Raw genomic sequence first — 14,678 nt, forward strand, 5'->3', positions numbered from 1 at the left:
GAGGAAGCAAATTTTCCCAGCGGCTATTTGATTTAAATTCGCGCTATTTTCCGGGGGGCGCGGGAGGCGCCGCTGAGGGCGGCCATCGGCGGCGCGGCCCCGGGGCGCTTCAGCGGGGCTGCTCTGCGCCTTCCCCCGGGCCTGTGGTAGGGAGAGAAAGGCACAGCCTCCCGCGAGGCGGCCTCTGGAAAATAGCGCTAATTTAAATCAAATATCTTCTGGGAAAATTTGCTTCCTCGCCTCGGTTTGTTGTCGCGTCCCCAGACTGGCGCCGGCAGCCGCCGATGAGCAGGGATCTCAGAGGCAGGGGATGCGCCCGGGGCAGAGGCTGCCCGGGGTGGCGAGGCGGAGGATGGCGAGGTGGAGGATGGCGAGGAGGAGGATGGCGAGGCAGAGGACAGAAGGGAGAGCCCAAAAGGATGCCCGAACCTGGTGAGCCAGCCCCTCTGCTTCTACCTGCTTTCTGAAGCCATATTACTTTTCATTTAACGCACTGTGCTAGGCAATTACAGTTTGTCTCCCGTGGTCAAAAGAATCACTGAGAATAAAACTTGCACTATTTTGCTATCCATATTCTTTCAATCCACATTATTTTTTTTTTTTCTCCCCCCCCCAGGAAAATCTCGACTAGTCCAATCAACGATGGACCAATTTATTCCCTATAAGGGCTGGAAACTTTATTTCTCTGAAGGTATCTTTAGACCAAAATTATATGTAGCAAGTTGTTTTTTTTTTTTCTAAAATTGGTTATACGTAGTGTTAGTAGAGTTATAAGTTCAATAAAGAACAACGAAAATTTCATATATAAAAACATAAAATAAAGACTTCACTCTTGTGATTACTGTAATCTCTGTGATCATTACTGGGATACTGTGGAGATTATAATCTGCCTTAGTTTTGCAATGCAGAAAAATAATGGAAGAAAAATTACTTGTTTATGTATTTTGTGAAGTGGAAAGAATTATTTCTGTCACTAACGTGGTGTGTTTCTAATTAGTTTACAATGACAAGTCTCCTTTTGTCCAGAAGACTCAAGCATTTGAAAAGTTTTTTATGCAGCGCATTGAGCTTTATGATAAGGTAAAAAACAAACCCAAACATAGCCCACCCCAACAACCTGTTGTTGATGCAGGAACACTACAGCTTTTGGGTGGTTTTCTTCATCAAAAGTAACCTCCTTTATAGACCTGAAACGTTTAGGACATAATTTGGGTGTTTCACTTCTAATCTGAAGTGTGTTTTATCATTTACAATGTTTCCCAGGATGAAATAGAAAGAAAAGGAAGCATTCTTGTGGATTATAAGGAACTAATCCAAGACAGAGAACTGACTAAATCGATACCAAATATATCTACTGAACTAAGGGATATGCCTCAGAAAATACTGCAGTGTATGGGCCTGGCAATTCATCAGGTAAACATGAGGTTCTGATACATGGAAGCATAACCCTCGCAACAAAAAAGAACCAGTGACACTTAGAGGCAATTATGTTATAAACCCCAAATCTCTGTGTTTTCCTGTTTTAGGGGGAATTACTGTTTATTTAAAACTCAAATCCTTTCATCTCTTGCCTTCCTGTATGACCCACAAAATCACATTTTGAAGTTGCTTTGGTCTTGGTGCATTTTTGTTATTCATCATTGGAGCACCTGACTATAACTAAATGTAGTTCTAACACCTATGTCTCTCCCTACTGGAAGTTCTAATTCCTGTGGGCATCTGTGTCCCCCTTCCTGTTCCACCCAGGTGCTCACCAAGGACCTGGAAAGACACGCTGCGGAGCTGCAGGTGCAGGAGGGATTGCCCCTGGATGGGGAACCTATCATAAATGTGCCTCTCATCCATGCCAGGTAATGGGTGCTAAGTAGTTGCTCTTGCCCAAGGAAGAGCTGTTTGCTTCCTGTCTAATCCTTGCCTGTGTCCATGTATGGTGCTGAGGGCTTACATGTTTATGGGAAAACTGGGCTCTGTGGAGCTTTTTCCAGAACACCACTCTACATTTTGCTTTTTTCTTCCCCATGACTTCATGTCCTTGTGAAGAAAAAAGTGAAATGAAACCTCCTTGTAAGCTGAATAAACAGCTTGAACTAGAAAAACTTGTAAGTAGAGAAGTGGCTTATAAGTAGAACAACTATTCTATAACACGTGTATTGATTAAAAGCAGAACTATTTAAATTTCTGTTGGCTGGAGGAGCTTTTAATGAAACAAGTCCTTAGAACTTCTTTTCTTTGTCAGAAGTAATGGCATCTCAGGCTTCAAGGGTCTGAGGGAACTGGGTGTATGAGCCCTATTGGAGTTCAAATGGAGTTTAAATTACTTTTTAAAAATTATTTTATTTTTTATGATTGTTTTTAATTCCCTACTGGTGGTGGCATAGCCATAATAAAACTTTGGTCCTTCCATGTTGCAAGTCTGAGCTCCAGTCTTTATCCAAAACAATGGAAAGATACAGTTATGGATGACCATAAGGTAATGTCTGTTGTATTGCTAGGCCAGAGGTGTCACTGGATAAACAACCTGGACTGTTTGAGGCTGTTGAGGTGGATTCATGTGGAGAATATTGAATGTTCTGCTGCTTTCTAGAACAAGAATTAAAGGCTGTGCCATGGGTCTGCCGAAAAAATACTTCTGAGAATTTTTCCTGGGTTACCATTTTTAATTGGGAAGAGGATTTTTCTGTCTGTTTATGTTTGGATGGGTTTGGGGGTTATTTTTATCCTCCATTTCTGTGTGCTAATGCTGAACTTTGATGCAGAGTGTACAACTATGAGCCTCTAACCCAGCTGAAAAATGTGAGGGCCAACTGCTACGGCAAATACATCGCCCTGCGTGGCACCGTGGTGAGGGTCAGCAACATCAAACCCCTGTGCACCAACCTGGCCTTCGTCTGTGCCACCTGTGGGGATGTGCAGGGGGTTCCTCTCCCTGATGGAAAGTACACCCTTCCCACCAAGGTAAGCTAAAACCATTGAACTTCATGCTTTTTGTTGTGTTTTGTCAAAAAGCAGCATCGCTGGTATAAAAAAAAAAAAAAAAAATTAAAATATAGTCTTTAAAAGCTAGGCTAAACAACTGACACATTGAAAAAGAACTAAACATACCAGGCAACTTTTCTTACTGCAGACCCTTGTTGCTTGTAAAAAATGTATGCTGCTGGAGCAGGATGTGACAAGCAATGTGTGGAATCTCCCTGAAATCTGGAAAAAATATTATCTCTTTTAATTTCCATTTCACTAGTTAGGTTTAAAAAGACTCTTCCACCTTGCTGTGGTGGTTTTCTATGCCTACATTGTTTGGTTTTTTGTTTAGAACTTTCTATTTTAATTTTACTTCTTATTATCTGGATTTAAAAAGTCATTAGATATAGGACAGTGCCTGGTTATTTTATGTTTCCTCATGTGCTCGAGTGGAAAAAATTATCGTCTCTGGAACATCCATGGGTATTAAAAAAAAACAACAAATCAAAAGCAACCAACTAAAAAATACTGCCCAACGAAAACAAATGAACAACCAACCCAAAAAAACCCCCACAAAAACCAGAAAAACTCCACCAAAACCAAAAAACAAACAAACAAAACCCAGAGCAAAACACAACCAAAAAAACCACCCACTACCTCTTCTTCCCCCCTGCCCTGCCCTTCCCCAGCTCAAACCCGTTCACCAAGGCGCTCACTCAACTCAGCTGTATTTGCTCTAACAGCTATGAGTCAGGTGTGTGCACTTGATGGCTTTTCATTAATTATGTCATTTGTAGCCCTAATTTAACTGGCTTTTTTCCTGGAATGATACTGAATTATATTGCCTCGCTTTCCTTTTTTTTTTTTTTAAAATCAAATCAGGCAATTTCACCTTAGGGTTTTTAAAAAGGCTGGGAATGAATCAGAATTCCTGTTGTTGCAGTGCCTTGTTCCTGAGTGCCGGGGCCGGTCCTTCACAGCCGACAGGAGCTCTCCTTTAACCGCCACAGTGGACTGGCAGTCTGTCAAGTAAGCACAAAAATGGGATGTGACCGGATGGCTCAACCCATGTTACACTGTGTGATTTTAAGTATCATATTCTTTTGCAGCAAGCACTCTCCAACATTTGTGTCACAAAGCAGTTGGTTTATCCAAGCCCTGGTATACTTTGTAACCTGCCCTGTAATAGTTCTCTGGAAATTCCTTCTGCCCTTACCGAGCTCCTCAGCTCTTTGCAGCTTTTCTTGATCACTTCTAATGGTGTCTATGATTTCATGATTCCCTTTAACGAGATGTAAGTCAGCTAGAAAAGCCCTGTTAGTTTAAACTGGTCAGCTGTGCCACTTGACCTGAATGAACTGGAAGTTTTGAGTTTAAAAACTCCTGCTGCTGTTGGCAGCTCCAGAGGGCGCTGTTTATCACAGCTTCTTTGGTAAAGCTTGGCTTGGCTTCAAGGAAATCTCCGAGCTCCAAGTGCAGAGCCAGAGCTGGAACTTTCACAACCGGGGAGTGAACTACTCTTCTTGTTATGGTCTGAGAAATTTCTTGGGCTGTTCTAGGGTTAGAATACCAATTAAGAATTCATGAGAGTGGTAATGTCTGAGCTCTTCATTGCTTTATATTGGTCCCTTTTACTTCATGTACCGTACTTATTTCTACATGAACATGCTCATCAGTGGTAGAATATCTGAATTTCAACCCGGAGTTCTGGGTTTTATGCAAAATTTATACGCATTTAGTGAAGTGTGACCTGAAGAAGATGCCCAGAGCTGCAGATGTTGTGTGCTGCAGTCGGACTGGAAGGTGCTGCACAGTGTGTGAGCTGCCCTTGTGTGTTGCAGGGTGCAGGAGCTCATGTCAGACGACCAGCGGGAAGCAGGACGGATCCCGCGCACCATCGAGTGTGAGCTGGTCCAGGACCTCGTGGACAGCTGTGTCCCAGGAGACATGGTCACAATCACAGGCATAGTGAAGGTGTCAAGCACTGAGGAAGGTGAAGTACAGCACCTGAGAACTCCTTTTTCCTTCACGGGGGTTTTTCGGTAGTGCTTACTCAAGAACAACAACAGTCACTCCCCTTAACTGGAGCTCTCAGAGTTGAAAGTGCATAAAGTGTAAATTTCTTCAGAAGCTACCAGACTTTTACAAGGAGGAGTTGGTTTAGGACGTTAATTGATTCATGTTTTCCCTTTAATATCCCCTTCAGACATTAGGACAACTGTCAAACTGTTAGTTTAGCTTCCCTAGAGAAATTTTTCAACCCTTTTTTCTCCCTTTTATTCCTTTTATTTTCAAAGTGAAGAAATATGTTGTGCACTGTTCTGAAAGAATTCATTGCAGATAACTGCAAGACTGTTTTACTCTGAGACTTCATTTTCTGCTCAGTAATCAATCTATATAAAAATTATTAATTATTAATTGCTGATTAATTATGAAGCTACGTGTTTAATGCTTCTGCACCATGCATCTTTTTTTTCCTCTAAATATTCAGTGGAAACATTTTATATTCAACTTTTATTTGACTACAAAAATTCCTGGAAAAAATAATTTTTTCTGGGACAAAATTGTCTCTAGACATATGCCCTCCAATTCAGCAAAATATTTTATTGTGTATGTAAGTGGAGGGAACTTCAGAGAACAAGTGTAACTAGAAACTTACTTTGCATCAATTTTACAAAATGCAGATATTCAGTACTTAAATATGACCATGGCTGTACATGATATTTTTGAATTACTCTATGCCATTTGTAGATAATATGAGTCCTTATTGATAGAAGAAATGCTCCATCATCCTTTCTCGATTTTTCTAACAGGAGCTTCTAAAAATAAGAATGACAAGTGTATGTTCTTATTGTACATTGAGGCAAATTCTGTCAGCAACAGTAAAGGACAAAAACTAAAGAATTTTGATGATGAGACTTTTCAGAGATCCTTCATGGAGTTTTCCCTTAAAGACCTCTATGCTATCCAAGAAATTCAAGCTGAGGAAAATCTGTTCAGGCTCATTGTGAAGTAAGTTGTGTCAGACCTAGACCAGGTCTAGGATTAGACATGAATCAGTGTGACCACCTTCAGACAAATGTGACAGCTCATCCTAGAGCTGTGAAATATCTGAGCCTTGTGCAATAGAAACTGTCCTAGAGATCTAACAAACTGCAGTGGGAAGGGGACTTGGGAGGGAATGGAAGTATTGCAGTGGGAATATTGGGACTTTGGGAGGGGCTTAGGGATACAAGAAGTTACCTGTGTTCTAGTTCAACCTTAGAAAGCTTTGGGTAGAAAAGCGATTAGTTAATTTTGTTCCTCACCGTGTAAATTCAATTTGCAAATACCATTTTGTCCTCCTCCTACAGTGGAGGAAAGAGGTGCAAGGACTGAGCAAAGGGTGTGAAAGACCCTCAGTTCAGACTAAAAAGTACTCTTCTGCCTGGGGTGTCCCTCAGGCCCTCCCAGTGGAGTCAAAGAACACAAAACTGGCATTTTAAAAAGAGAGTTACAGGTAGTTACTTGATTAAGAGAAGAATAGGTGCAGGTACCACTGGGAAGCTGCTTCTCCTTTGTCTTTGTGAGGGCTCAAGTGAAAAGCTGTTCTTATTTCAATCATTTCTGATTATCCAAAAATTTCAAGAAATTTAATGCTGCTGATGTCTGTTGGAAATTCAGCAACAGCTTCCCAAAGGTTTTATATGTTTGTTAAGGTGTTCTGTGATGAGAGACAGAACAAGGGATTGTTTGTAGTAATACATGATTTATCTTCCATTTATATGACCTTGTGCTTTGCTTTTCAGCTCTCTTTGTCCTGCAATCTATGGCCATGAGGTAAGTCATTTAACACCTCTGCTTGCCATTCCAGTTTGAAATGTTTCTGCCACATTCAATTCCTAAGGGATTCACAAAGCTTATCTGGGATGGGGGGAAGGGGCAGGGACTGTTTTTACAGGTGACTGTGGCTCTTTTGGTGTCAGGGAGGTGGCAGCCTTAGACCCTGAAGTTCAGTGATCCAGAAGGAAAGGTTATTACAGCCAGTTCTGGGGAGCTGTCAGTGTTGGTCACCACGATCGAATACTTACCAGTGTTGGCCTGTACCACAACAGATTGTGAAGGCAGGTTTGGCCCTGGCCTTGTTTGGAGGATGTCAGAAGTTTGTGGATGACAAGAACAGAATCCCAGTGCGAGGAGACCCACATGTTCTGGTTGTTGGAGATCCAGGATTAGGAAAAAGTCAAATGTTGCAAGTACGGTTTCCTTTATTACTATTTTCTGTTTTCCTCTATTTCCTTGTTATCTTGACTTGTAACCATGGTAGGATAACTGTGCTAAGACCAAAGGGTTGACTGAGCCTGGCTGGAGCTATCTTTTCATGTAGGATGCCTGAAGTATAGGACAGTATCCAAAGGGCTCTCCTGCTGTCGTCTCCTTCCAGGGAGCCTGTTAAAACACCAAATCGGGTGTCCTTGGTCAGGCCCATGGGCTTTCAAGTACAGGCTTACAGGCTTGCTGTCTGCCCTTACACAGTTCTTTTCACCAACCCTTTTCCCCATGGAGGAGGCTCACTCCTTTCTGTCTTCATTTAGCTGGTCCATTGTGAAATAAAATAATATTCTTTGAACAAATGCAACTTTAAATACCATGTAACTCTTCTCCTGTGAGGTTTACTTCCATTCCTTACCCCATTTCTATGTTGCTAGCACACATCTTGGCTTTTTGGGAAAGTGACCTGCTGCTGTGTTTGGGTTTTGATCTCAGTAGGCATTTCTGCATGACTATGACAAATAGTAATTTTTTTTTCCTTAAACTCAGTGATTTTTTAATTCCATGTCTTTTTCCATGATTACTGTGAAGTGAAGAAGGGACAGAATTCACCTAGACCTTCTTTAGAAAGTCTGAGTCTTTCTAACATGGACCTGTTATGTTAGGATATGATTTGCAATAACTTAGCCAAAGTGATGGATTTGCACACAAGTTGCATCCTAACAAACGAAATTTAAAAATTATTCTTTTGTTGAATGGGGACTCTCCAGCACAGAGTAACTGATTTGTTCGTTCACATTGTTACTAAAAAAAAAGAATGCCATTCAAGAAAAGTTACTCCTACTGCTTTGCAGAAGTCTCTTGGGGTTGCAAGGAGTTATGACTTTACTGTTGGGCCATGTTAAGTAGAAAGAAACAAATTTGGGTTTACTTTGAATTATTTCTCCAGAATAAGGCTTATGAAATTCTTCACTTTGGGGAGGGAAAAAGTATTTGTTTCTCTTCTAGGCAGTGTGTAACATCGCTCCTCGAGGTGTGTATGTTTGTGGTAATACTTCCACCAGCTCTGGCCTGACGGTTACACTGTCCAGAGATGGCACTTCTGGAGATTTTGCCTTGGAAGCTGGTGCCTTAGTGCTTGGAGATCAAGGTAATCCATGTAATGCCACAGGTTCTGTGTAGTCACATGTGAGGGGCAGGAGTGTCTGTGCTGCTGAGTCTAAGATAAGCCAAAGTACTCAATTAACTGTGGACTAAAAATGTCTGAAGTATGATACTGGGTTTCCACACTGTGGGAAGTTCTGAGCTTCTCCAGTGACTTCTCTGGGGGCAATTGCAGGAAAACTTCAGTTCTGCAATTCACATACCAGACTTACTGGGTCAAAGAACTAGGATTTTTTTTGTTCAGGAATCTGACTTGATGTCAACTGCTGGACTCTTACTGGTTTTGAAAAAGGACTTGCTTTTGAGATTTGTTGTCTATTTTTAGAAAGCTTGTTTTGTCACCTTAATGTATTATCAAGGATGCTGCATGCCAGAATCAGGCGGGTTTGGCTGCATTGCCATGAAATGGAAACAAACCTGGCTGAAATGGAGACTTTGGCTGGTGTCTTCTGAAGTCCCTAGGGTTCTAAGTTGGACTTTGGATGTAACACTGGATTGTAGCGCACACTTGCCCTTCAGTTAATGTGTTGTCTGATAAGTCTTTGTCCTGTTTTAATTGCTTCCAGGAATTTGTGGAATAGATGAATTTGATAAGATGGGAAACCAGCACCAGGCTTTGTTGGAAGCCATGGAACAGCAGAGCATCAGCCTGGCCAAGGCTGGCATTGTCTGCAGTCTGCCAGCTCGGACATCCATTGTTGCTGCAGCAAACCCTGTTGGAGGACATTATAACAAAGCCAAAACAGTGTCTGAGAACTTAAAGTGAGCACTTTCTGAAATGCTGATTTATAGCTCACATTCAGGAGTAGATGCTTCTGGCAGCTTTGTAGCTTGTGTACAGTTGCTTTCCAGTTTTTTTGGAGCGTGAACACAAACTTTAATAATTTTTAGTGGCTTTTGAGAGAGAAATTGCTGTTCTACTTTATCCTAAATGAGCAGGACAGGATCTTTTACATGTGTTTGAAGTGCAACAGAGTTGCTACAATTTTTCCTCTTCTCCAAGTACTGTGGTTCCTTGTCTTTCCAGAATGGGGAGTGCTCTGCTGTCAAGATTTGATCTGGTGTTCATCCTGCTGGACACCCCGAACGAGGACCACGACCACCTGCTGTCCGAGCACGTGATGGCCATGCGGGCCGGCCGGCGCGCGGCCTGCAGCAGTGCCCTGGTGACCCGGGCCAGCTCCCAGGAGCACTCTGTCCTCCAGGCTACGTCAGACCGACCCCTGCTCGAGAGGCTGAAGGTGGGACTTGTCCTGGGGCTACTGCATGGGATGCTCTAAAGGAAATTTGCTGTGTTGGGTTTCAGGAGAGAGCTACACAACTGGGCTGGGTGTAATAATTTGATATGACATGATCTGCAATGGAGTACTGAATCCAAATAAAGCAGTGTGGAAGCAAATCCTTGGGCATCTGCAACTCCATGGATTTGGAAAGTATGGGAGAGGAAGCATATTTCTTACTAGACTTCAGTGATGGCTTTGAGAACTTACAGTGTCAAATGCCACATCTTGGGAGAAATACTCCTGCTGGAGCTAAACCCCTGCACTTTTGGAAGTGGGATATCAGCAGTGATGGTTTAGTCTTCTGTGGAGCTGCAGCAATTGGGAATTTGAATTTTCTCTTTTTGAGAAAGGATTTAACTTTATAGTGAATTCTATTTGGCACTTCTTACCCTTGCAGATGAGAAGCCCTGCCTGCTTTTTCTGAAATGGCCAAGTGTGTGTGTGTGTTTAGATGTCTGAGCATAGTGTGGGGACTTGAAGTACACTGTTCATATACGAAGCACTAAAGCCCTTATAGTGGTGACTTCACCAGATAAAGCATAAAGATGATGATTTGATATTAAAATTTTTATTTTATAGGCTTCTGACAGACAGAAATCTAACTCTTTGTGTTAGATCTCAGCAGGAGAAAACTTTGATGCCATTCCGCATCAGCTGCTGAGGAAGTATGTTGGATATGCTCGGCAGTACGTCCACCCAAACTTATCTCCAGAGGCTGCACAAGTCCTCCAGGAATTCTACCTCGAGCTCCGGAAACAGAACCAAGGAGCAGACAGCACCCCCATCACCACGAGGCAGCTGGAGTCCCTGATTCGACTGACAGAGGTAAATGCAAGCTAGAATGCTTAAGGGATTGAAAGCAGAGATTATTCCTAAGGTACTACCTAAATCCTATCATTTTTTATAGCTTATTCACCACTGTGCTTTTTTGTTTTGTTAAAAAAAGAAGTGAGAATGCAAGAGGCTTAGAAGTGCTTAAGAGCTACTGCTCCTTAAAACTTCTTATAAAGTAAAACGCCCTTGAGAAGATGGAAAGAGAATGTGTCACATTCCCCAAAAGGAGAAAAAGTAGGTGCAGGCAGGAATAACCTGCTGCCCACCATGAACTTAGAATGCTTCTGTTTTCCTTTTCCCTAACGCTGCCTTAACAACACTATTTGTGATCTGCTGCTTCACAAGGCTACACTGCTACAAAGCAAATAAACTCCAAGCTGCAGCCTAAAAGTGCAAGTATGCAGGAGGTGACATTGGCACACGAACAAAAAATAGAAAGATCTTCCTCTAATCCTGTCGGCTTTTATCTCTGCTTCTAAAATTTGTGCTTGTAGCCCTTGTAGAGTGATTGTAGCCCTTTTTCACATCAGCTATGATATATCTTAAACCTTTATGTTTTTTTTTTTTTTTCTGTTTTAAGGCACGATCAAGGCTGGAATTAAGAGAGAAGTCTACCAAGGAAGATGCTGAGGATGTAATAGAGATAATGAAATACAGGTAATAGAAAACACTGCTTTAAAAATAAATAAAGCGTCACAGTACCATTCACTTGAAACTTTTTTCCTTTACATTTTCAAACACAGTGAAGAAATCACTTTATCAAGCTTAGGCCCATGATACTAATATTTGGGTTTGTTAGCTGCTTTTTTAAAAGCTAACAGCAGCCCTAAGTCACATACAGCTGCTGAGGCTTGTGAGTTGTGTGACCACAGTGGTTCTGTGTGTCTGTGCACAGTAACGCAGACATGAGACACTGCTGAAGGGTTTCTTCTCCCATGGGATTACTCTCTGGTGCAGGTGAACAGTTAAAGTTTAAAAGTGATTTGGATGAATGCTTAGTCTAAGTTCCCTAGAGAGTGACTTGATGGTGGATTGTTTTCTACATGGCTTCTGAAAGCCCTCTCCAGCAGTTATGTTTTGGGAATCAAATCCACCTATGTTTGCTTTTATCTCCTGAGAGTTTTCTCTCTTTTTGTAACCTGTTTGTAGCATGCTGGGGACCTACTCGGATGAGTTTGGCAAGCTGGACTTCGAGCGTTCCCAGCACGGGTCTGGGATGAGCAATCGGTCGCAGGCCAAGAGATTCGTGTCTGCCCTGAACAGCATTGCAGAGAGGACCTACAACAACCTCTTTGACCTGCAGCAGCTGCGGCACATCGCCAAGGAGCTGCAGATTCGGGTGAGCTCGCCCAGCAGCCACCCCAGCAACAACAGACTGCCAGACCACTCAGTTATTTATTGCCCAAGGGAGAGCAGCAAAGGCACCTCTGCTGTGCCTCTTTGCAATGACAGAAATAACAACAGAAATAACCAATTTACTGCTGTTAGGCCGAGCAGAGCTCCTGAAGTGTCTCTGTAAGCTTCACTGGCCTCACAGCTGTTTGCAACAGCAACTCCCTGCACTGGTGAGGGCTGATCTGACTGATGAGGCTGGTTCTGAGCAAGATTCTGGTTTGATCTGTGAAAGGCAATGTTGGTTTCAGTGCTTCCACTCCCTCTGGCTCCCCAGAGGAAACACCTCTTTTTGTTCCCAGATTTAGACTTGTGGTGTCCCTGCTCTATTTCTGATGTTTCTGCATGACCTTCTCTGGATTAAATATGCCTTTCAGGTTTTCATTCCTGCTGCAGACATCCTAGGGTTGTATCTTGATAGGGACATCATGTAGGACACATGGCCACAAACGTACTCTGCCCTGTAATTGATTTGCATTCTGTACTTGTGGGGGCTTCAGCCAAACAGAATTATTGGTAGCTAATTCTACTTTTTGCTCCATTGACTACTTATTCAGTTTAATTCAAGTAACTCTAATTCTACCTTCATATATAGAATATTTTTTGCCCATTCAAAGTTTTATACCTGGAAATCAGGGAGACTTGTAGAAATCATGCTTTTCTGTGGTAGATACTTCTGTTTCAGAACTGGAATTTATACAAATGTAACTGTAGCCTTTCTGCATGTCATAAAGCAAAGAATGCTACCTCTGGGTAACACTACAATAAAAAGAGTGTGTAAGTAAAGCACAAAAGTGGGGGAATGATGCTATGACGCCTCCTAGCAGGTGAACAGTTTGCTAAGGAATCTGACCTATTCTTAGCCCACTTTATTTCACTAAGTTCTTTCAAATGGTTCATGTTGCTTTACATCAGGTAAGATGTCATTCTCCAATTTGGTATTTTTGTCTTTATTTTCCCAGGTGTCTGATTTCGAGAGCTTTATTGGATCCCTAAATGATCAGGGTTACCTTTTGAAAAAAGGTTCAAGAGTTTATCAGCTTCAGACCATGTGAGAAGAATCACTGTGATGAACTTCCTTCAGACCCAGTCGTTCCACTGGACTGAGGGACCTGCAGTGGGGAGGCACATCCCGAGCTGAGCTGCACCTGGCACAGCCCTGGTGTTTGCTGGGGTGCAGATACCCCTGAAGAAAATAAATTGGAAAGCTGCCACAGGACAAACTGACACATGGTATTGCTGCCTGGCTCATCCTACAGGTCTGCCATTCCAAATGGGACTGTGCAGGGCTATAATGCACCTCATCATCCTCGAGGAGTGGAAGGTGTGGTTTTATACTGACATTATTACAGTGCCATGCTGGACCCACAAATTTCAACCCAGAAATCTTTCATGAGAGGATGATATGAGCTGTACTTTTAGCACTGTAGTTCATTTGAAGTCTAGAAATGTTTCCAGAAAGTTGTGAAGTTTCATGTTGAGACAACACCATTTTATAGCTGTTACCAAATGACACTCTATTGAAACTGACTTGATTTTCTGCTTTGAAACTTGGTCTTTGAAGCCGAGGTTTGAAATCCAAGTCTGATTTAAAAAAAAGCCTTATTAGAGTATTTAATTTGTAAAGCAGGGATTGGATTTTGACTTTCATTAAACTTTATATATGAGAAATATTATTTGTTCAAGCTGTTTAATGGCCATTACAAGATCTGTAACACCAACAGGTTCTGTTTATTTCTGTGTAACTCTGTTCCTGACACAGAACAATGTGTGCTCAGCACGAGTGAAGTGCTGAATGCTTCCTGACTTTGATGAAATCAGAATCATGGTCTGGTGCAATGAAATGGCACGTGAGCAGCTTTCAGTGTAAGAGTTTAAAAACCCCAAACACGCCCCACCCCCCATAAAGAATAATATATTTTTAAAAATCAAGAACACAGTGCTCATTCTTCTGTTCTCCCTCTTTTATTTCTCAGGTAAGATATGATGGATCTAAAAAAGCAGAAACACTGAAGCTCAGTGCCTCATCTTCTGGTTTAAGCGACATCAGGGTCTGACGTGCACCAAGCTTCCACAGCCCTTGGTTCCCAAAACACAAGCTTTGGATGTCAAACAACATGTCACACTTTTCAGTGCTGCCCAGCTGGGAACCTACCCCAAGGTACTTGAAACTGAAAACTGGTCTGAAGATGAAATGCTTTAAGTATGAAATTATAGTTCTACATCTGAGCTCTTAAGGGGCAAGGTCTGCTCTACCAACAAACTGGAAGCAGGTGTTAGATACCGATTTTAGCTTAGTACAGCGTTGGGGGATAGGAACGCGCCTCAGGAGCAAATAAAAGACTGCACCTGGAAAAGTAAACTCCTTCCTGCTTCTCCTTGAGATAAAATAAATGCGGGCAACCGCGGGCTAGAAGCAAGTACTGAGCACAAGAGAGCACTTGCGCTCTCTGAGAAGTCTCTTAAGATAAAGCAAACCTTTCCGTTCCTCCCTCAAGGGCTTGTTCGGGAACGCTGCGGCCCCGCACCCGCCGCGAGGAGGAGCGGGATGAGCCTGGGCAGCCGCCCGCCGGCCCGCCATGGACACGGCTGTCCGCGCGGGGGAGAGCCTGTGCCGGGAGGTAGGCGGGAATCCAGCGGGGAAGCGCTTTCCCCCCGGGCCGAGCGCTCCATCCCGCCGCCGCCGCGGGTGGCCGCCTGCCGTCAAGCGCGCGGCCCGGCGGAGGGGCGGGGCTGGCGTAAAGCGCCGCAAAAGGTCGCGCGTCCCCGTCAGCGCTCGCGGCACACGCGCCGCGC

General features: G+C 43.0%; 2 protein-coding genes across 6 annotated transcripts in view; both read left to right on the forward strand.

Moving 5' to 3' along the window:
• The first annotated feature begins 59 nt into the window (after positions 1-59).
• On the forward strand, positions 60-14,244 carry MCM8 (minichromosome maintenance 8 homologous recombination repair factor). 5 transcript variants are annotated; one of them, XR_006017536.1, is made up of 20 exons: positions 60-432; positions 617-691; positions 998-1,080; positions 1,264-1,413; positions 1,747-1,850; positions 2,757-2,955; positions 3,902-3,987; positions 4,800-4,951; positions 5,772-5,970; positions 6,747-6,777; positions 7,053-7,193; positions 8,218-8,359; positions 8,940-9,135; positions 9,401-9,614; positions 10,272-10,481; positions 11,071-11,147; positions 11,640-11,829; positions 12,845-13,206; positions 13,645-13,748; positions 13,859-14,244. XR_006017536.1 is itself a non-coding variant. In XM_042036729.1 (18 exons), the coding sequence occupies exons 1-18, from the start codon at positions 285-287 to the stop codon at positions 12,935-12,937; spliced, it is 2,490 nt and encodes an 829-aa protein (XP_041892663.1). In that variant the 5' UTR covers positions 60-284; the 3' UTR covers positions 12,938-13,555. The 5 variants fall into 5 exon arrangements, 3 of the variants coding, with proteins under 3 accessions (XP_041892663.1, XP_041892664.1, XP_041892665.1); XR_006017537.1 differs by lacking the exon at positions 13,645-13,748; XM_042036729.1 differs by lacking the exons at positions 13,645-13,748; positions 13,859-14,244 and having other exon boundaries at positions 12,845-13,555.
• Positions 14,245-14,343: 99 nt separating this feature from the next.
• The window catches only part of CRLS1 (cardiolipin synthase 1), a 5,062-nt gene continuing 4,727 nt past the window's right edge, over positions 14,344-14,678 (forward strand). Inside the window, exon 1 of the mRNA XM_042036743.1 lies at positions 14,344-14,503. Coding sequence (XP_041892677.1) covers positions 14,462-14,503 — 42 coding nt within the window. The 5' untranslated portion in view covers positions 14,344-14,461. The remainder of the gene's footprint in view (positions 14,504-14,678) is intronic.

This window comes from Corvus kubaryi, unplaced genomic scaffold (genome assembly GCF_017639235.1).
Source record: "Corvus kubaryi isolate FWS band 111438036 unplaced genomic scaffold, C.kubaryi_AGA036_p1.0 37386, whole genome shotgun sequence".
Taxonomy (NCBI): domain Eukaryota; kingdom Metazoa; phylum Chordata; class Aves; order Passeriformes; family Corvidae; genus Corvus; species Corvus kubaryi.